Source organism: Rhinoraja longicauda, chromosome 17 (assembly GCF_053455715.1).
Source record: "Rhinoraja longicauda isolate Sanriku21f chromosome 17, sRhiLon1.1, whole genome shotgun sequence".
NCBI lineage: Eukaryota > Metazoa > Chordata > Chondrichthyes > Rajiformes > Arhynchobatidae > Rhinoraja > Rhinoraja longicauda.
This window is the reverse complement of record NC_135969.1, coordinates 32,071,033-32,094,484: the sequence shown is the minus strand read 5'-3', so window position 1 is coordinate 32,094,484 and position 23,452 is coordinate 32,071,033. Positions and strand designations below refer to the sequence as shown.

The 23,452-nt window shown below is 38.6% G+C and overlaps 1 protein-coding gene across 7 annotated transcripts in view; it reads right to left on the bottom strand.

The window, feature by feature from the left end:
- Positions 1 to 3,176: 3,176 nt before the first annotated feature.
- Positions 3,177 to 23,452, bottom strand: part of chl1b (cell adhesion molecule L1-like b) — a 639,417-nt gene continuing 619,141 nt past the window's right edge. For 6 of the 7 annotated variants that reach the window (XM_078414480.1, XM_078414482.1, XM_078414476.1 and 3 more), the window contains 3 exons: positions 21,853 to 21,984; positions 20,027 to 20,099; positions 3,177 to 6,058 (listed from right to left, as the gene is read on the bottom strand). In XM_078414480.1, coding sequence (XP_078270606.1) covers positions 5,842 to 6,058; positions 20,027 to 20,099; positions 21,853 to 21,984 — 422 coding nt within the window. In that variant the 3' untranslated portion in view covers positions 3,177 to 5,841. Of the gene's footprint in view, positions 6,059 to 10,048; positions 10,183 to 20,026; positions 20,100 to 21,852; positions 21,985 to 23,452 lie in introns of all 7 variants that reach the window. The other variant, XM_078414481.1, reaches the window with a different exon arrangement.

Here is a 23,452-nt window from a genome sequence, read left to right as displayed (position 1 = left end):
AGCAACATTTAATAGGAATCTGAGGGGTAGGTAACTTTTGTCACACAAAGGGTGGTGGGTGTATGGAACAAGCTGCCAGAGGAGAAATCTGGAGAGCAGGAGAAATCACAGAGGGGGTTGAGGCAGGGACTATCGCAACATTTAAGAAACAGTTAGCCAGGTACATGGATAGGACAGGTTTAGAGGGATATGGGCCAAACGCAGGCAGGTGGGACTAGTGTAGCTGAGACACATTGGCTGGAGTTGGGCCAGAGGGCATGTTTCCGCACTGTAAGACTCTATGACTCTATCTCATTCAAAAACACGCCTTTACACTGCCCTTCCAAGAGCCTAACTCAATGCCAACCACAATACATTTCATATTATTACTTGTAAGCCCCAACAGGCTGCACAAACAACTCTTACCATGGCAGAAGATGACACTTTCATGTTTGCATTTTCTGCACTGATGACCCAGCACTGGGGGCAGCTTTCACATGATTGAAAAGTGAAATCACTCCCATGTATCTTTGAAATAAATTCCTGGGATTTCTTGGCCTTTGAGTTCCAATTTCTAAAATAAATCCAAATCCCTGCAGTTTATGAATCACGAATTTAAAATGAGTCAAGAACTAAATAGTAGGAAAAAGAGCAGAATATAGGATAAAATAGAACTAGTGTGAACGGGTCGATGTGAACTCAGTAGGGTAAAGGGCCTGTTTCCATGTTGCATCTCTAAACTCCAAAAACCGCTGGAAAATTCTCAGCATAACACCATAAGGCAGGAGCAGAATTAGGTCATTCGGCCCGTCAGGTCTACTCCGCCATTCGATCGTGGCTGAACTATTTTAACCTTTCAGCTCCATTCACCTGCCTTCTCCTCATAACCTTTGATGCCCTTAGTTATCAAGAATCTATCAATCTTATATAATCACAGTAAACATCCTTACTCTTGTATTTAAATCGTATTGCAATAAAGGCCAACATGTTGTTTGCCAACATGTGTAGGAAAGAACTGCAGATACTGGTCTAAATCGTAGACACAAAATGCTGGAGTAACTCAGCGGGACAGGCAGCATCTCTGGAGAGAAGGAATGGGTGACGTTTCAGGTCAAGTCCCTTCTTCAGACTGATCCAATCTGACTGATCAAACTGAAGAAGGGTCTCGACCTGAAACGTTGCCCATTTCTTCTCTCCAGTGATGCTGCCTGTCCCGCCAAGTTACTCCAGCTTTTGTGTCTGTCTTGTTTACCAACGTAATTGATTGCTGTTAACTTTCATGCCAACTTTCAGTAATTTGTGTGCAAGAACTCCCAAACACCTTACTTTTTGAGCACACACAATTTAAAAAATACTCTTCTTTTTTATACTACCTCCCAGGATGAATGACTTCATGTTGTTCCACATTATATTCCATTAGCTATGTAATTGTCCGTTCAATTAGCCTTGTTGTATCCCCTTCAATGTTCCCTGCATCCCTCTCACTGCCCCTCGTCACCCCTCAGCTTTGTATTATCAGCAAACCCGGATTTATAAAACTTGGTTGACTAATTCAAAAGTGATCTTTGTAATGAAGAGAATATCAGAACTGAAGTCAATTTTAGGATCATATCTATAGGAGGGAACGCACAAGTCCACCCTTGGAAAGTGACTCTGGATGTCAATAAATTTGCTGGCAGGGAAGTTAAATTGTATAACCACCAAAAAGATCCAAGGATTAGCATGGGCTAATCTTCAGTGACTAAATATTTTCTCTGTCTTTTTTTCTTCAATGCCAAGGAAAATCATTCATAAGAATCCAATATCTGGAAGCATCAAATTCAATGTACAAGCTCCAAAATATAAACAATTCTGTACCAGCCAATCTGTTGCATGTGGTCATATGAAACTTTAAAGTAGTTTTGTAAAACACTCAAAATGCATGAAGCGAACATCCTTCTAACAGTTGATGATCCCTTTAATGGCACAAAGTCCTTTGCATTGTCTAAATCCATGTTTCACTGTGAGAAGTTAAACAATGGCTTAGGTTGGAGAGTAAAGCACTACATTTGGCATTAGTTGAAGGCTAATTGATGGTATGACCACGAGACTCAGGAACAGCTTATTTTATCAGGCTTCTAAATGGTACTTCCATTAGCTAGAGTACTGTTAAATTCACCTCTACCCCATTGTGGTCATTGGATTTTTTCTACGGAACTGATGCGTAGCACTGCTGAGAATTATATTCTGCACTCTGAATCTTCCCCTTTGCTCTATTTAATGAGTTTGACTTGGTTATACCTCTGTTTGGTGTAAGTGCTTAGTTTGGCTCGCATGCAAAACAGCTTTTCAATGTACCTTTGTACATGATGTGGCAATAATAAATCTAAACCTAAATTTAGACCTGCCTTCTCTGTACATTGCTAGTGGTATTACTTTTGTAAGATAGCTTCCAATGTGCATCCATGGAAGTACACATACTCCTTATGGATTATGGAGACCTCATAACACTAAGAAGTTGGATTCTGCATGCCAAAGAGCTTAATTTAACCACTAGCCCCTTTGGTCCTTTCAACACCCATCTGGAAGAATTAGTAACTCATTCAAGATAGAATGCCCACCTGGTCACGAGGCAGGTAGGAAAATGGGTCTCACCTTCCATACCCTCAAGGTTGGCTGTGGGAAGTGCTCCAGGGGCACAAAGTTGGCCAGGAGAGAAGGGAAGAAAAGAGGATTGTTGATACTCGTCTGGTTGGAGCGCCGCTCCGTAAGACTAGCGCATGGACCAGACTTTGGAAATGGCACAAAATCTGGCGACCCGTAAAGAATTTCACTATGTTTTACACATGTGACAATAATGCACGATTGTATGGTATCGTATTGCCTGTGCAGTGGGCTTGAGAGGTGTTGCAGAGGGTAAACTTGCACTTCGTTAGTTTGCATTTGAATGATGCAGCAAGGGAAACATTCAGAATCAGGCATCGTTCTCTTTCTTAAAGAAATTCTATATCGGAGGCATATTTACATTTAGATAGCTACATTGTCTTTCAAAGGTTATCATGGGTCCCAGAAGAGCTGTAGTATTTGCAGAAAGCATCTGGGAAAGTGTCAGTCCTTTTATGAGGTCGCCCCACCACACAGTCATGTTTGAATTATATTGTCCCACAATAATGTATGTAAATACGATTGTCTTTGCAAATACCAGGAGACACATAAAACACTGTTATTCTGTGTTTAATAAGACAAGCATCCATGTTCTGAAAGATCACAAGGTCATTTACACAACACACATTAGTAGCTGAAACATTCCAAAATGACTTTATATAATACAAGAGTGCTACACAGGTAGAAAACATGAGTTTGCAAACCTCACATGAATCTTTCAATGAAAACACAATTTTGCATCACCTGAAGGATTATTTCTGTATTGTTTTTTAATGGTGACAGTTAATTAGTTATCAAATAGTATGACAAACTGTTTCTAACTAATACTAGTGACTGCAAGCACCATATATGCACACATATTTTATGATAACATCACACCACTACAATGTTAAATAATTTAACAGCTGTTCCGAGGGGATTTGCACTATCGAAGAAAGCATACAAATTATGAAAATTGCTCTGTTAAACTTGATACAAGTTTTCAAATCTTCTTTTGAAAAGACATAAAACGGCATAGATACTGACTGCGATTGAAGTTTGCAATTGAACCAAAGCTACAGAGAAATGAAGAGTTTCAACAAGGGACAACAACTACTCTGTGACTTGAGGGGCAATAGCTTACATTTAACCTGACAACGACCGTCAGTATTTGGTTTTTATACCCTTAGCCTCAAGTTTATTTCAAAAGCAACAAACCTGTTCTCATGTTTTGTGCTTCAGGCTGTCAGTTGGCAGTGTAATTTGTTCGTATATGTACTGACCCTTCTGCTAATCGTGCAGCATCTGAGTCCAAAGTTATAAAATTATTAAATATGTCGTACAAACATAAGGCTAGCCATCAGAAATTATACTTTGGTTTATCAACATTTCAAGAAGGAAAGGCCAAATTAATACGATACTCCCTTACTGCAGAAAATACAAGAAGCAACATTGCACTGGGAGTAGTTTTATTGAATCAGATAATCATTCGAGCAGGGATTTTTTTTTACAAAGAGCATGATTAAGATCTGCCTTTTACAAATACTAAATGGTTCATTTGTAGTAAATATGGTGGTTATACAAATTGAAGAATAATTTTCATAGAATAGTTCATCCTAAAAAATAAATGTTACAATAGGATTATGCACAGCAAAAAATGTTGTCATGTTGGAAAAGGTTGCGCATTTGCAATCTGCACAACTTGCAAAAGACTAATGAAAATAGGTTTGTATTCAACAAGAAATTGAATTCCATTTTTCCTATAATCTGCACTATTGTAGAACATGAAGTTAAAACATTTGATGTATTTTTTTGTTATGATTTTGTTTTTTTGCTGTTATAAGTACTGAAATAGTTGCTTCAGAAGTTGCAGAAGTTTGACAAAATCTTTCCGATTCATTAATATAAATATTATCTAACCTTTTTACAAAAATGTTTCAAATTGATATACCTTACAAATTTAAACTTTGCCAGCACTGTTAAGCAAAAATCAATAATGAGACATCTAGAAGCCATAGTAATAAAAACGTGAACACAAGTACAATTACTTCACAATTGTTCACTGATTTAAAAAAAATGAACCTACAGCTTTTCAAAGTATACCAATTTTCTGGGTGGCAACATGTAGTTTATTTAGTTCAACATCACAAAGCTTTCTTTTACATGTTTTATACACAATATAAATTCACACATGTAGATACTTCTTAAGTACATCTAGTCTGTGTGTTAACAAGAAGTAATGCCTCAAGGTGCTCATTGAAGAATCTGCAGAAGAAATAATGTTTTAAAAACACTGACCATTTGTTGAGAACTATCCTTCACAGGCCTCCCCAAATTCTAAAAGTGTGCCTAGTTACAAAATGTACCCTGTGGTCTTTTGGCTTAATAACCGCACCTGATAGTGAATACAATCATTAAATGCAGAATATTGAATGGAGAGCACACAAGGGAAGAATCGCACAAGAGTTTGGATGATCTTGTGCATAGTCAATGATGGTTTAGCATGTACCAATATTTATAGTCCTGGCACCTCAACTGCACACAGTTGTCAACTGTTCGAGTATAAGTTCACCTTAACAGTACAATTTTATTGTCCCCACTTGCCTGCAACAACAATTATTCATATTTTAAAATCAGATTCCGACAATCAATTTCATTTAAATAATCTCATTCAAATTGACATGAGAATTTCAGACATTTGAAAAGTGCATGTATGTTATATTGAAAGATGTGCTATTCATTTAAAAAAACAGGAGTACAATCCCCTGTTTCTTGAGCTTTTAAACCCTTGAAATAAGAGATATCAGTGTCTCCTTATGGCGATTATAGTTCTGCAGGTTCCTAACTTCTGAGCATTTAGGGTCGGTCACAAGCCACAAACTAACCACAACAATAAGGACTTAAATCTGCTAACGGCAGCAAGGATTTAAATGGGTGTATGTCACTGTATCAGCAACTGGAACCATTTCTGTTATGAATCTACAGACACTTATATTTTACATGGAGTTTGCACAATATATCCCTCAGAATAAAGAATTTTGCACAATATATTGTCTACAACCAAATGCGTTCTGTATCTAAATTTTTACCAAATATTTGTACATCACTTAAGTCTTCTTTGCAGGCCAGAACCATTTTATTCTCTTATCTTAAACAATCTGAGTTAATTCAAACGCACCAAATTTTTCAGTTGTATCACAAATATATTAAGAAGGCAAGTGAAGTTCATGAACATGTTACTCATGCTTTAACTGGAGAAGTGGCAATAGAGCTTCCATTTCCATCGACGTCTTTCTCTTTATTTCCACTGTACTGTCCAATGAATGAGCCATCTTCATTAAATTCCCCTTCTGATCCACCATCTCCATACTCTGCCAAACTATCATCACTTCCTGTTGTTTTCACTCCCTCGTTCAATGATTGCTGACTTTCTTTCAAAGGTTTGTCTTCATTGTCACTGGGGAGAGAGAAAAAAAAAAACAACCTGCTGTCAGGGAAACCTTGCACAGTGTGATTGTGACGGCGCGCTGTAAAGTCTCTCGAGGTGCACGCTGTCTTTGAGATGAAGGTCTTAACAATCCTATCATCCTCCATTCTCTGAGGAGTTAACTGAGGAATTAATAATCTTATATCATAATCCTCCAATTGAACGTCAGAGAATAGTGATCGTCTGACATCATAAGTGTTTGCTCTTTTCCGTTCACCTCAAGCATCTCAAATCCATGCTCAATTCTCTCAAAGGTTAAAGGTGCAACAACAATATTGATTCACATTGATCGATAAACTACAGCAGTCCACAGATGCTCAACATTTTATAATTTTCACTGGTGATATAACTTTATTAAAAATTAGAATTATTGATGTAAACAAATGTCACTGTTGGTTTACATTACATCAAGCTTCACATCATTTCAACCCCATCTGCAAGATTAGTTTACTAACATTGGAATGTTGGCACAGCGGTGGGAAATTCGAGATGAGCCAAGAGGTTTCTTACTTGGAAGTACATTGAACACCTTCACTCCCAACTGGTGCGCACTTACTTCTGCCGGTGCACAAAATCTTCCTCCTAACCTATTAACTCATTCTGTTCTGAACACCACTCTGTGTGCTCCCTCCCCCTCAAACCCCCCCCCCCCCCCTTATTTTCTTTTTCCTCATGTATGCATCAGACCTTCTACTCTCAGCCTCAATCATTACACATGTTCACCACTCCCTTTTCAGGAAAAAAACCTTCTTGTGTCTTATATTTGACCTCTTAGGGGATACCTAATATATATATCACAAAATGCTGGAGTAACTCAGCAGGTCAGGCAGCATCTGTGGAGAGAAGGAATGTGTGACGTTTCGGGTCGAGACCCTTCTTCAGACTGAACACCACTCTGTATGCTCCCTCCTCCTCCTCAAACCCCCCTTATTTTCTGACTGAAGAAGGGTCTCGACCCAAAACGTCACATTTTCCTTTCTCCATAGATGCTGCCTGACCTGTTGAGTTGCTCCTACCTAAAATATATATATATATATATATATCTGTTTTTGTAGAACACAAAGTACTGGAGTATCTCAGCAGGCCAGGCAGCATCTCTGCAGGACTTGGATAAGCATAGTTTCAGGTCAGGATCCTTCTTCAATCTGAATAAATGTCCTGACCCGGAACGTTGCCCAGCTCACTCCTGAGATGCTGCCTGACCCGCTGAATTACTCCAGTACTTTGTATTCTATAGCAAATTCCGGTCTCAACAGTTCCTTGTGTCTCCATATATGTTTGTGCGTTATGCCATTTTATGTTTTCTTGATTTGAAAACTCGCTTGCTCATATTTACTCATTTGCAATGCTATCTGATACCCTGCAACTCTGAGTCCCGTGGAGATCAGGACAATGCCTCGCATTGAATTAAAAAATGTAGTCAATATTTTTCTCTAGTTTATATCCATTGGCACCATCCTGATATTTGGCTCTCATCACAATCTGTTGCTTTGGTACTTGCAATAAGTGTCCATCAATCAGAACCTAACATATATGTTTCTATCGCTCTTTGGCAATTACTTCTCCATTCTGCTTTCGTTCATTTCTCATTACTGGATTTAAAATGTGCTTCTTCCTGCTTTGAACTTGTGCACTGTCAGAAAGGATCCTGTACACATGGTAAAAATACCATCTGCTTCTCCAATTCTAATTACTCTCTTGTCCAGAGGCACGGTAGCTAGAAATGTCTATTTTTGTGCACTTAACTCTTTTTATATATTTGTATGCACACTTCTTTCACTGCATCTATTACACTAATACTGAGCAGATGTTGACATTAACTGACCGAGGCAGCTATTGGCAGCTAGATGGGTTTATTTCTATAGCTGATTACCCTTTCATTTGTATTTGCAGTCACCTTGTAAAAGGAATCAATGCCGGGACTGAATAAGTGTCTGGCGATCTCCTATCCATTTTTGTGACTATTTTCTATCATGAAATGCCTTACTTTTCATCACCACCATCAGCTATCTCCTTGACCCTCAAATTGTGTTTTACTTTTATATTTGTATGATCCGCAATTGCTGATAAAACCGTGACAATTGTGAATTTTTAGAAACATTTTCAGTTCAGTCACTCGTCTGTTTTTATTTTTAAGGAACATTTTAGGTTTACTTATCAGGGACATGATTTCATACATTAAACATGTCACAAATTTCTGCACCATGTGCTTTGCACAATTTTGTTCCGAGTAATATAATCTTACACGAAAAGTCCCAGAGGCAGTATAAATGCTGTTTCTGTTCAGATCTGTGTAATAACAAATCATCTGGTGCAATAAATCATCTCCTCTAATGATCATTTGTGCCTCTCCATTAGCTCTGTAGGTAAGACTAGTCATACACTGTGGAAAATAGCATTATACGTGCCAACAGAATATATTTCACACAGTCAGCATTTTCAGGACAGAATCTGCTTGTCTGCCAATAATCCGCAATGCTTCTGGCTCCTACCCGTTGTCACTTAAAGGGAATTGAACTCTGCAGCACACTGCGACCAAGCAATTTCTGCAGATCAAAAAATTCCTGTGCATAGTCTGCACTGACATTTAATCTTCTGGAACAGCAGCAGGAGGAAAGTGCCATAACTGCTGAGGTAGCGCAGTGGGGACTAAAAGTACGGAGAGTGCTGATATGAATTGAGAGGAGAGAGAGAATTCTCCAGTACTTTTCTCTCATCTCTCTCACGCCAACGTGAGAAAACAAGGGCAAAAGATTGGGAGCACCATCAAGACTGCTCACAGTATTCTAAAAATCTAACCTCCAATGTAAAGGTATTACATAATTAATCAGTGTCCCTCAAAAGGCAAAAATTAAAATGGTTACAACATTTATCCAGATAACCTGTCAAAACCCGCCGAGCCAGATACTTATCAAGTTCTATCTTGAGATAGTATTTGGTAGCACCAAATGTTTTTGCCAGTTGTTGACTATGCATCACTTGGATCTCATGATCTTACCGTTGGTGTTAAAATCCAAGTTAAATAGTCATGTTTTCACATGCACCTCTACTTCCCTTTATCATGTTGCACATCTGTATCATGTTTCTTCTGAGCTTGTTGTTTTGTTAAACTGATGGCCAAGATGACCGAGCCTCATTGCAAATACTTCTATTGCTTAAAATGGCTCCAACCCATGAAAGATAATTGTTGGCAGGGCTCTCTTGTTGTCTGCAATCGTAACAAGTCAATAAAAGATTGCAGCATTACCGCTCTGATTGTCATAACTGATGGCCACACTTTTGCATCAGTTATTTCTTGTACCTAACTCGAGATCAACTAATGAGGGTGCAGAAGTGGAGCTTATTTACCACCACTATTGATAACATCCTGATACAATATAAGTATTATATTGATGCAGAAAATAGATTCACTAATACAATATATGGACAATGATATAGCCTCGCCACTCTAACCTTGCCATGACAAGTAGACATCCATGGACCTTTATGAATAGAACTCCTGGTGCAGAGCAAAGCTTAATTTCTATCAGAAGCAATGGACAAGGAAGATTCCTCCAGGGAAAATTCTGCAAACTGCTCGCTCCTCTATCAGGTATGTTCTTCAGTGAATAGTGGCAGCTGCAATGCTCATTCTTCACAGTTATGGCACTGGACATATTTACACCTTTTAACCATTGTGAAAACCTTAGGTTTAATTAGTGCCTTGCAGCTCTGCAGATTGGTCAATTTACTGGTGTGAGGTTATATCATAATCAATATATTCTATCATTTAATCTTCTATTTACTACATCAGTATAATACTTAGAAAAGGATGTTATCAGTTTAAAGAGAAGCAGAGGAATTGCAAAAGTAATAACAATACGTGGAGCAGGTCTCGGCTCATGCCTGCGATGCCAATTCGTCGTTATCAATGTTCCTCACAATAATCCCAAAAGTAAAGAAATTAACCTCTTCCATCACCTTTTTCCTCAATGAAAACAATTCTTGTTCTGTAAATATTGTCTCATAAATCGTAGAAGTCATCCACTGGGCTTTTCTGTTGCTCTTTCATTATCTCAATGCATCCAGCTGGTTTTGAAGACAAGGAGCTAAGCCTAAACCAAAATCACACAAAATTACATAAAGTATACAGAAGGGACATAGGCCATTCGACCCATCCAGTCTAGCCTTGCACTTATGCTTGACTTGAATCTCCTCGTGTCTTTCCTCAACTAACTCTATATGATAGCCTTGTATTTATCTCATTGCTTTTTCAATGTATCTATCTCATTTTCTCACCTTGTGGTAATTTCTGGAAAATCTTTTGATTTCCATCCTCCCAATTGCCTCAAGAGGCTTCTATAAAATGACAATTAGAATTGTGCTCAGCATGCTAAGTGTGGCTTAACCAGGATTGAATATATTCTTAAGATAGATTCTTAAGGTATATTCTTTTCTATTATTCAATTTTAAGCTTCTAGAAATGGTCTTACTTTAATAAGGCCTTAACAAACATGCAATGCTACTTTTTAGTGATCCGTGTGTTTCTATCCCGTGATCATTTTATCCTATTTATGATGAATTTTTGTTTTTCATTCATATCATAAGTTTATTTGCATATTTCAATTAGCACAGATAATTATCTGTGAAACACAGTGAGCACGATTTTAATTCACGTTCTTTCTAGAAAGCAATATTTTCTTTACCACATATTTTGATATCCTTCTGAAGGCCACAGTAAAATCTTCCTCTACCTTATTTTAGGCAGTTCTTTCCTCATGCAACTCTAAATTCTCTTGCTATAGAATCAGAGTCATAGTCTCACAGCGTGGAAACAGGCCCTTTGGCCCAACTTGCCCACACCGGCCAACATGTCCCACCTGCCTGCATTTGGCCGATATCCCTCTAAACCTGTCCTATCCATGTGCCTGTTTAAATGTTTCTTAAATGTTTTTCAGTCAGAGAGTTGTGAATCTGTGGAATTCTCTGCCTCAGAAGGCAGTGGAGGCCAATTCTCTGAATGCATTCAAGAGAGAGCTAGATAGAGCTCTTCAGGATAGCGGAGTCAGGGAGTATGGGGAGAAGGCAGGAACGGGGTACTGATTGAGAATGATCAGCCATGATCACATTGAATGGCGGTGCTGGCTCGAAGGGCCGAATGGCCTACTCCTGCACCTATTGTCTATTGTCTATTGATAGTACCTGCCTCAACTACCTCCTCCGGCAGCTCGATCCATGCACCCACCACCCTTTGTGTGAAAAAGTTACCCTTCAAGCTCCTACTAAATCATTCCCTTGCCTTTTGTTTAATACATCAGCATTCGGCCTCGACCCCTCCAATAACTGGAACAGTCACCCACAATTTGTTCCATCCAAACCCCTCATTACTTTAAATACATATCGTCAAATCTCCACTCAACATTCCCTTCTCCACAGAAAAGAGTTCTCTAACTTATCCCAGTAACAGTTGTCTCTCATCTGGGGAACCAATCTAAAATAAATCACTGATGCCTTCCAATCCTTCCTATAACATGGCAACCTGGACCATTTTCGGGTTGTCATGCTTTTACAGGGACAGGTACGTGGACTCAGTAAATCACTACCAATATCAACAACTTGGCCATACAAAATAAAATGATTGAGCGAAGTTAACATGTATAAAGAACTAATTTTAAATGATATTTGACTAATCTATTGAAGCTCTTTGAGAATGCACCTGGTACAATAGATGAGGGGAAACAAGAGGGTGGGCTTTATTAGGATGTTCAGTAGCCACCCACATAGTCCCATGCACGAGGCTACTGAACAACTTAATGAAAAAATACCAGCATGGATCAATAGTTGGTTAATAGATAGAAAACAAAGAGTTTTCACCCTACAAACAGCTAACAATGGCCTGTTTCCTTTATTATCGTTACTTTTTTGCATATCTTTTATTCATTGTTCTTTATCACTCCACATTATCGTCTATTATCTCTCGTTTCCCTTATCCCTAACCAGTCTGAAGAAGAGTTTCGACCCGAAACATCACCAATTCCTTCTCTCCAGAGATGCTGCCTGTCCCATTGAGTCACTCCAGCTTTTTGTGTCTACCTTCGGTTTAAACCAGCATCTGCAGTCCCTTGCTACACAGTATAAATAAATAGATCTTTCCATGTATGACAAGCTGTGATTTGTGAGTTACCACAGGCATTTGTGCTTGGGCCCCAATTATTCACATTCTGTATCAATGATTGGCTGAGGGGCTTAAATATATATATTTTTAAGTTTCTGATGACAGATCTAAATGGGAATGAGCGAAGTGATGAGAATGCAAGGAGACAGCAAGAGGTACTGACAAGTAATTAATATCAGAGCAGATATTTTACCTTATAGCCATGAGGTAAAATATGAAGTTAGTTACTTAGTTTTGTTTAGTTGAGAGATACAGCACGGAAACAGGCCCTTCGGTCCACTGAGTCTGCGCCGACCAGCAATCCCTGCACACTTACACTATCCTACATGTACTGGGGACAATTTGCAATTGTACCAAGCCAATTAACCTACAAACCTGCACGTCTTTGGAGTGTGGGAGGAATTCGGAAATTCCGGAGAAAACCCATGCAGGTTCTGGGGAGGACGTACAAAGCCCGTACAGACAAACACCAATAGTCAGGATCAAACCCAGGTCTCTGGCGCTGTAAGGCAGCAACTCCACCGCTGCTCCACCATGCAGTCATAATGCTTCGTAGGAAAGACAGAAATACTGAGTATTTTTAAATGATGAGAGATCTGGAAAATGTTGATGTTCAAGGGGACATAGCTTCTTGCGCATGTTTCCATAAACTAATATGCAAATGCAGCTGGTTGGAAGATAGGTATGTTGACCTTTACTCTGTGCAGATTGGGTTACAGGGTTTAGATGTCTTGCTACAATTATATTGGGTTTTGTTGAAAATGCAACTGAAGCATCATGTTCAATTTTAGTCTCCATACCTAAATGGAGATATACTTGCTATTGAGAGAGTGCAGTAAAGATTTACCAGATTTAAGCTTGGGATGACAGGTCTGTCCTACATAGAGAATTCCAGGAGGCTAGAACCCTGCCCTTTTGAGTTTGAAAGAATGAGGGATAAGCTTATTGAAACATATGAAATTCTTAGAGGGATGATTTACTCAGTTGAAGGACATAGAAGAGTACAGAACCAAAAGAAGCCCTTCAGCCCACAATGTCTGCACTGAACATGATGCCAAGTTGAACTAATCTCCAAATCCCTCCATTCTTATATCCATGTGCCTATCCACAAGCCTCTCAAATGCCACTATCATTATATCATTGTATCATATATAAAATATCTTATATACATCATTTATCATATACATAATTTATTATAAAACAATATATTTATACAATAATAGATATAAAAATATGAAATAACTTTACTAATGTTAAGCATGGAAGAACCTTTCTGAAGGAGCTTGAAACAAAAAAATAACGATCACTGTCCATTTAACTGAAAAAAAAAAGTTTTTGCATACATTCCTAATGAACCATTGGCACATTATTGATAATGTCGAAAATGATTCCTCAGAAAATGAATAAAATTGAATTTTTATATTGCAATTGTAGAGTTTGCACGGAGGGAAATACTGGGAAAACTGTTTCAATAACTAATTTCAATAACTGTTTCAATAACTAATTACTGCAGGAAAAACCTAATATCAATAACAACAAAAAAAGTCATATTAATGACACAGCTAACAAGCCATAAATCCTGTTATCTTACCTTTCCAAAGATCTGTATCCATTGTCGTTAGCATAAAATCAAATCGGATAATGCATTAATCATTGTTTTGCAAAAAAATACTTATGGAGCAAATTATGACAAATTCCATCTACTAAAATAACACAATAAACAATGCTGCAAAGTATCATAACTTACCCTCAGGGATTTATTTAAGATATTTTACTAGTTCCTGATCCGAATAACGAAGGAAGTATTGTCCGTCATCCATTTACCATTGTGATTTATTGTATTTGAAAAGAATTGACTTTCTATTGCCAAAATATTTTTTCTCATACATGAATTTTATAAGTAGGAATTCTTGATGAACTTTTATTTTCTATCTTTAAAGTGTTATTTAAATGTAAATTAGCCAGAAATTCAGTTCAGACCAATGTTGATGCTATACAATTCCTTATTGATATCTTCACAAAGGCCTCAGAAAACTTTACATGACAAGAATTATTAGTGCACAAAGTAACCCTCTACAGATAATGCGGATTGGCAAATTAATCTGTTTGGGCTATTTTGGCCAAGCAATCAACATTAGTTGGGAAACCAAGAGAATCATTTGCTTTACCTTAACTTGCACCTCAACACCTCGAATCTCTACCTGAATGCTTGAATAGGTAGAAAGAATTTTAATGTCAAATCAACGCCTTTTCCTGATCAGTGGGAAGAGACATTTCAAACCAAATATATTTCTGTCAATCTTCCTTCCTCCACTATTTTCCTGATAAGCTTCAATGCATAATTTGCAATTGCTACAGATCAGAATTTGTCACTTTCGGACATAGAAACTTAGAAAATATGTGCAGGAGTCGGCCATTCGGCCCTTCGAGCCAGCACCGCCATTCAATATGAAAATAGCTGATCATCCAAAATCAGTACTCTGTTCCGGCTTTTTCCCCATAACCCTTTATTTCCTTAGCCCCAAGAGCTAAATCTACCTCTCTCTTGAAAACACAGAGTGAATTGGCCTCCACTGCCTTCTATGGCAGAGAATTCCACAGATTCACAACTCTCTGGGTGAAAAGGTTTTTCCTCATCTCAGCCCGAATGGCCTACCCCTTATTCTTAAACTGTGACCCTTGGTTCTGGACACCCCCAACATCGGGAACATTTTTCCTGCATCTACCCTGTCCAATCCTCTAAGAATGTTATATGTTTCTATAAGATCCCCTCTCATCCGTTTAAATTCTAGTGAATACAAGCCCAGTCGACCTATTCTTTTATCATATGTCTGTCCCGCTATCCCGGGAACTAACCTGGTGAACCTATGCTGCACTCCCTCAATAGCAATAATGTCCTTCCTCAAATTAGGAGACCAAAATTGCACACAATACTCCAGGTGCAGTCTCACCAGGGCCCTTTAAAAATTTAACGAGAAAAACCATGGCTGATTAATACACAACTCAGGAAATCAGAATGATAACCTGGTAGCTGAAAGTTGTTGCTCAAGGTGACCACTATTTTTATTGCACATTGAGATAAACAGTAAAAGAAAAAAAGAGATTCAACACCAGTGAGAAAAATAAGTTTTACAACCAGGGTATTTTTTTGCCGAACAGTTCAATTATCGGTCAACTCGCGTGCACGCTTGAAATGCACCTGTAAAATATTTACTGCAGTGTTGGGATTGCTGGTTCGACTGGCAATATATTTTAGCTGCTCAAGGACACTGTTCCCTTTCCTTAAAGTAACCCAACAAAGAACAATAGACATTTTTACTGAATATGAAATCAAACCTCAGACTACATTATTATGTATCCGATGAATCAGATACTGAAGTAAAAGGATAAAACACTAATTCCCCTTCAAACATCCTCAATAATCCTTTTAACTTGCTACAGGTGTATAAATATCGACTAGAGCAGTCCCTCCGTCCCAATCTTGGCTGCAGAAATTAAACAGGACACAAACCAAATTTATATTTTGTGAGACTTCTTCTGCCGGGTACCTTTGACTGAGTAATAACGCTTCCATTCTTTTCTAATTTATCAAGTCACAACTGCAAAAGTAGTTTCATGCTTTGAATCAATACAATTATATGTGTTGAATTGATTTTCCTTTTTCTCGCGCACTGTAACTGAAAGGCAGTCATGAAGATAACATCAGGTACAAGATCTACACATATTAAAGATGTGGCATTTAGTGAGCAATTTATTTCTGCAGTCACAGATCAAGGCTGTCATGGAAGCAGCAGATAGATTATTGATAAACAGGAAAGATGATCATGATTATCATTGATTAAAGAGAGATTAAACATTAGATTTATTTGATTGAATACCCTGTAGTGCGCAGACATATTGTTTTTAATGCTGCAAGGAAAATTAAGTGCCTATTGGTGAAAATGGGTGAAAATTTTGCCTGTTCAAGTTGGCGAAGGAAATGCTCAAAACGTGATCTGCTTGTCCTTTTTTTTAAACGTTAGCATGACACAGTGCTAAGTGCACTGTTAATGGCCTTGCTGCACCAGCAGGGGGTTGGATTTCAAAATGTCCGGCATCAGTGCAAGGCAATCTGTACTTTCTCAAACAACCTTCAGAAATCATTCCAGAAGTCTTTGCAGATTGCTGAAGGAGATGGCAGGTGTGATCAGGGATCGACATGATCAGTTGCAACACTGAAGGCCTTCATGACTTACCACCATTCCAAGCCTCATCCCAAAATGTAATAACTTGCACCCAACTATTCCCCAAAAATGTGCAAATGGGAGTAACATGGAAGCCATCATGTCATACAGAATTGGACAGAGGAGCCCAGTGGCAGGTTTAAACATTGCTCGCTGCTTAGTTGGTTTTTAGAGAAGTCATTCAGTCCTTGTTGGGTTTGAGGTGGTCTGGTGCATGTCCAACAACCTCATCACTATGAGTGGGCTGCCTTTGCTGCCAGCTCTAAAGCAAGTAGCCCAGGAGCAGGAGCATGAAGGACTGGTCGAGGAGAAGGAGGACGTAAACGAGAGGGAAAGTTGGACAGGTAGTATCTGCTCAGGAGAACTTGTCCATGAAGAATGCCAGAAAGCTCAAATCCCCTATTCCTTCGTCATCAAAAGTCCCCGCTATCAATGACCATGCACGCAAGCTAAAATGCAAGGAAAAAAGTTATCATGTCTAAAAAGATATGAATTATGTCATATAGGTCAAATAATCAAACATCTATTCTCTCGCTGCCTTCTGCATGCCTTTCTTGCCGAGTTCTCCAATGTAATGCTGCATAGTGGCACAGCTGCTGGAGCTGCTGACTCACGGCACCAGAGACATGGGTTCGATCCTGACCTTGGATACTTTCTGTGTGGAGTTTGCACGTTCTCTGTGTGGCAGCATGGGTTTCCTCCGAAGCTCCAGTTTGAAAGAATGAATGGATGAATGAAATTGAATGAATAAATACTCTGTGAATGAAGTAATGGTGAATGAATGAATGCTTTATTGTCACATATGACAAGTCACAGTGAAATTCTATATTTTGCATACTCAAGATGTGTAAAGAGTCGCCACATGAAGGGTGCCGACAAAATTACAAAGTATCCCACACCAGGTCCTCCTTTGTTCCACCATCCCCCGCCACCCTTCCCCTCCTCCTCACTCACGGTGGTTCCCCATGCCGGGTCATCCTTTCATCTCCCCCCACTCCCCCTTCATGCCCCACGTCGGGTTCTTTGTTCTCCCACCCACCCCACCCCCTCACGGCAGTCCACCCCACGCCAGGTCCTCCTTTGTTCTTCCCCCCTCATGGTGGATCCCCCATGCCGGGTCCTCCTTTGTTCCTGGCGGCGCGTCCTCTGGCTCCCACGTGGCCAGTCCTCGACCGCTGGCGCCCTCAACAAACCTCGACCTCGATGGGCACCCTCAACGACTGCCAACCTCGACAGCTGGCACCCTCGATGTCCCACATCCCAAAGACGCGCAGGTCTGTAGGTTAATTGGTCTTAGTAAATTTCCTTAATGTATCGGGAATGGATACGAATGTGAGATAACATGGAACCTCTGTGAATGGGTGATCAATGGCTAAAGTAGGCTCGGTATGTTGAAGGGCCCTTTTCCAGGCTGCACTATTCAATCAATCACTAATGCTCCATTTCATGTTGGTAGATGACTGCTGACTTTCAATGGGTTGATGGGTTCAAAAGATAATTTCAAATAATAGTTATTAAAAAATAGTGTCATCACAAAATGCTCTCCCACTGACACATGTTCCAGTTCAATGCCCAAAATTAGACTGAACATGATTTCATTCCTTGTTGGGCTGGGAACTCAGGAAGCATTCCCACTTGCGTCATTAATACTTTACTAAACTAGTCAACTTTAGGATCATTAAAGTCTCCATGTAGGACTGGTGTGGAAATGGAAACACAACACCATCAATCCTCCTACAGAAATGTACAGATTGACTTGCACTGATGCGGGACATTTTGAAATCCAACCTTTATAGAAACAAAGATATGCTCAAAACAGGACTTGGCACAAGGTGATTGTCTTGGGTCTAGAAACCTGTGACAATAAAGCACCATGATGTGAGGGTTCTGTATTCTGACTCCTCCATATTTGGTAAATGTCTGTCCACTCGCTATTCTCCTGTGAAATGGTAGGGTGAAGCTCTCCTGGAATGCATCTGCCAGGAACATCTCAGCTTTATGTATGTCCCACATGGATTTGATTATCTTTATATACACACACACACACACATATATATGTGTGTGTGCATAAATACATATATATATATATATATACACACACATGTTATCTTGAGTTGGTGCTCAGCACCTGGGCGATTTGATTCAGTTGTTCCTCCATTTACTGCTGGCCTTTGAATGTAGTGGATCCAACTCTGTCACCAAATTCCCATTGTTACTCAGTAAAACATAATTGTTTCTTCCAGGTCGGTCCATTTGGCAAATATCCATTTTACAATGAGTCCTATTGTAATTCAGTCAGTTTGGTCGATACTCAGTCACAACTCTTCATTCCTTGTCATATGTCTGTTTACTGGCAATTATTAATTGTCACTGACTTACAGTTTTAGAGTTTTAAAAGAATAAAGGGACTCAGTAATAAAGTGCACCTCAGTGGGCTGCACTTCACATTAACTTTGAAAATGAGGATAACAGTGCTCACTGTCACCCATTCCTTCTCTCCTGAGATGCTGCCTGACCTGCTGAGTTACTCCAGCATTTTGTGAATAAATACCTTCGATTTGTACCAGCATCTGCAGTTATTTTCTTATACTACAGTGCTCACTGTCATCACTTGTTCAGATGGACAGAAAAGCGCAGATGTTGATGTGAAAGTTACCCTCGTTCGTCACAGACGTACTGTTATACCTTTAAATATCAGAACTGCCATTGAAGTTAATGTGACAATGAGGAGTGGGAGTACTTATCCACTTTTTCCTCTGAAGATGGCAGAAATGATTCAGGCTGATAAAAGAGCAGATGGAATATTTTAAACTGCCAAACAAATTAACTAGGAACTTAATTTAAAGGGCACTAATTTAAAGAGGTCTGAAGTCTGCATGAGCTAATCAGTGTTGTAGATTAAAAAAAATAAATGGAACGTCAGCAAGATGCATGGGGTGGGAGCTGCTTTACGTCCTCATCGTCCACCCTGGGTAGTTCTACGGAATGGGCAAAATTTGCAGCAAAGCATCAACTACGGTACTCTGTAGCACCAATTGCCACTTTTGACTGTTGTGGTTGACATACGAAAGAAGCAAGATGCATGTTTGGTATGTGTTATTCACCAAAATGTGGAAAAATAACAACCATTTGCTTCCTTTTCTCACTCTCATAATTTCCTGTTTGCGAAGTAGCTTGTCGCTGTGCAGATTTGCAAAGCTCACGAAGTAACCTATCACCAGATTCATTTCTTAAAGCTAAAGAGCTAAATGAACCTTAAATATTGTCCAATTCATTTATGGATTATATACTATTTGTACCATGTGACACGATAAAAATGACCAATCTTGATATTTGACTAGATTATGGATTAATTTATCTCAACATGTACATGAAAATAAATAAAGTCAAAATGTGTGAATTCAGTTGAAGTACACTATAAGAGCAAGTTGTAACAATGCAAACACAGTGTTTAAGCATGGCCGGATTTTATGTAACAAAGCAGAGTTTAAATGGAGCAAAATGGAGATTGGGGACGTGAGTGGTAAAGATTTTTCTAGTTAGTTCTCTAAAAACGCTTACCCGTATTCACCAAAAGTTTCTTCTTTCATTGGCTGTGCTTCTGGATCTGCCCGAGCATCTTCCTTATCTTTAACTGGAGAAGCAAATGAAAATGCATAAAGATTCCACAAATCAAAGTTTGCCATCTACGCTATAATATACATTAGGTGTGTTTATGGTTTTGATAATGGCTGAACTGTAATTCAGAAATTGGAAGAGATGGAAGTTTGGCTGGCTTCAGAAGCTTGAGTGTCTGAAGCAACAAAAATATTTCAAATTTAAGATATTAGGTTCAGGTTTGTCTTGGCTCAGGAACATGAATAAAATGTCAGAAATAATCATTTGATTTGGGTCCGGGTCCTGCTTTAAAGCAGCTTCATTTTCAATTAAGATTTGTAAGCCAGGTGCTTCTATGGAACATAAAATAATTTATTCCTTCACTGGGTGACACTGAATTCACATTTTCTTAAGTCAAGCATACTTTTGGCCTGAAATTATCTGCAAATAGACATATAGTTAATATAATTATTGCTTTGTTAAATGAATTACTCAAATAGAATATATCTTTCTATAACTTCCATACTGAGTACACAAAATGGAGTTTAAATGAACATTATGATTCTTGTTTACCTAATTAATTTGTAATTTGCTTTGCCTCCATAGTGGTTAGTTGTAATTTAGTTAATTTCTTGCTGAAAAATCACCTTCTATATATTATATTTCCATTAGCTACTAATAAAGTGGCTTTCATTATATCAACTGTGCACAAATATATGATGGTCATCGATTTTTGTTATGAAGAGGTGTCTAAATTTGAGCAGATTTCAGAAGTTCCACAGCATCATGCACTGGTCAGAGTCTGGTCATTACAGGCAACTGTTGGCATGTGGGATTTTCATTTAAAATATTTACGAAGGCATCTTCAGCATTAAATGTATATATAAATGCCTGCACAAGTTGAAGAGAAATAACAGACACTAGGTTTTTCCCAAATTTGTCTCCAACAATTTTTATGTATCAGGATCTGGATGAAGGGGAATCTCTAGCGGGATAAGAGGATGAGATTGTGACACAAGGAACTGCAGATGTCGCAAGAAGGGTCCCAACCCAAAAAGTCACCTATCCATGACCTCCAAAGATGCTGACACTCGTGCTGTTAATCAAGCACTCTGTGTTCTACTGGGGAAGATGAGGTTAATAGGACCATTTTGCCAGTTTATGTCCTTTCCTTACTTGTGCGCATTACTTCGGAAAAAAATGAACATTTTGGAACCTAAGACAGAGCAGCGAAAGAGGAATTTCTCTGTTGTACATGCTGACGAACTTGGACGAACTTGGAGTTTCCATTCCAAATGTGGACATAGTAATTTATTTAGAAATGATATTAAAGGATTGCTGGACGTATTCTAATTTAATTATCCATGCACAGAATATAATGAAATAACTATTAACAGATTGTAATGAGAGGTGCTGGAACCTTGAACAAAATTCTAGGTGCTGGATTAACTCAACGGTCCAGGCAGCGTCTGTGGAGGGAATGGGCAGGTGACTCGTCTGTCTATTCCCTCTACAGATGCTGCCTGACCTGCTGAGTTACTCCAGCACTTTGCGTTTTGTACTGGGAGAATGTTTAATGGGGGGCTTATTTTACAATGAAAGGGTTCAATCAAAATTTAAATATTTGCTTGCATGACTGTCTAGGAATAATTGTTAAACCTGTTCTGATGGCCATTTCTTTCCTCTCGGGCTTTGGCATTCCTTCAGTCAGAAACAGTATACCTATTGTGTATTTGTATTCAGTGGTGAAATACATTCGCACATGCTGAATAATAAAAGTTGGTGCAGACCTGAATATTTTCCTCCTTTGTTTCTCTTTATGAAACAAGCAATTAATAAAATCAAGGTAAGGAGTGCCACGGCACACATTAGGCCAATAAACCATCCTTGTGTAGATATTCCTCCGTGTATTCCTGCGTAAGCTGTTGCAGGCCATATAATGAATCATTAAGAGAAGAAGCAATTAGTAGAGTTAAATGATCGCTTTAACCATCAGAAAAAAAAGATAAAATACAAGACAAATTGTTACAACTTTATGCAATTGTTATATCATCCATCATTTTTACTCATCCGCCCAATCTAAATGTCAAGAATTGTTACATTGTTGGAGATTTGAACTTGCTTATTAGAAACTGATTGTTTATTTTGTAATACATGCAAAGTATATCTAAACTGGCAATGAGCTGCAAGAATAAAATTGCATATGCTTCAGTGGTGCAGTTATACCCTTGAACATGGGTTTATTGCAAAGAATGCTTTCATTTATATCATTTGGCACAATGCCCACGTTAAAGAATTGATTGAGACAAAACAAAACAGAAACTATTTAGAATTTCTCAAATCAAGCACCAAACCCATGTAAATTATGAAAAAACAAAACAGCTGAGAATGATTCTTACTTTAATCTTGGCCATTGACAACATTAATGCAATGATCTTTGTCAATGTACAACCGTTACAATCTACAGCTGTACCTTCCAACTGCACTTCAAGTATCCATGAAGCTGCAGATGAACTGAGAAAACCATGCTGTCATAGTTACATCCAGAAAATGCAATTATGGGTAACATTGTGTGTAATAACAATTTCTTCCCTATTAGATAAAATCTTTAAATAAATTGTTCTTGACATCTGCTGTACAAATTCAGAAGATTATTCAGGGAATTGAGAATAGGTTTGAAATTCAAAAAGAATTCTGGATTACCACTGAGTGCTTAGATATTGATGAGGTTGATTTGTTCACTGTTATCTCATCGTGTACAAATTTGGCTCGAAATACCAGTCATGAATGAATTATAAAGCATGGCAATAAGAACCAACAAAGGAAAGGGTTGTCTCGGCAGCCCATGCACAACAATGCTTATAAATTAACAAAAAGCAAGTTGAATTAACAGGATAGCAGCAAAGCAACAAGAAATGAACATAACGTGCAGCTGAACCTTTGTCCCAATAAAATTCATGCAAATATCTTTTGGTTTGTACTTTGTGCTGAGACAGTTATTTTTGTAGCCTTAAGAATGAATATATTTCTTTTCCATAGCAACAACAATATTTTTAAATACAAGTTTAGGTTTCTCTCAGTGGCGGAGCAAAACATGGCCAAGGGCTCAAATGGGTTTGAGGGAGGTGGGGGGGGGGGGGGGGGTTGGATGTTGGGGAGAGGAGGGCATGCGGTGGGTTATGATCTGGTGGAGAAAATCTAGAGAAAACGCCGAACAAAATATTTTCGCAAGGAGACAGGCTGACGAGCAATCGGTCATGTAGGTTGACTGAAGGTTGAGCCAGCAAATGCTTAGATTTGCTGACCAGCCAAATTCAGGTTTTGTAAGGGGGACATTCTTCAAAAACATATCGGTCATTCACAAAAGAAATGGAAGGAAAGAGAGGGACC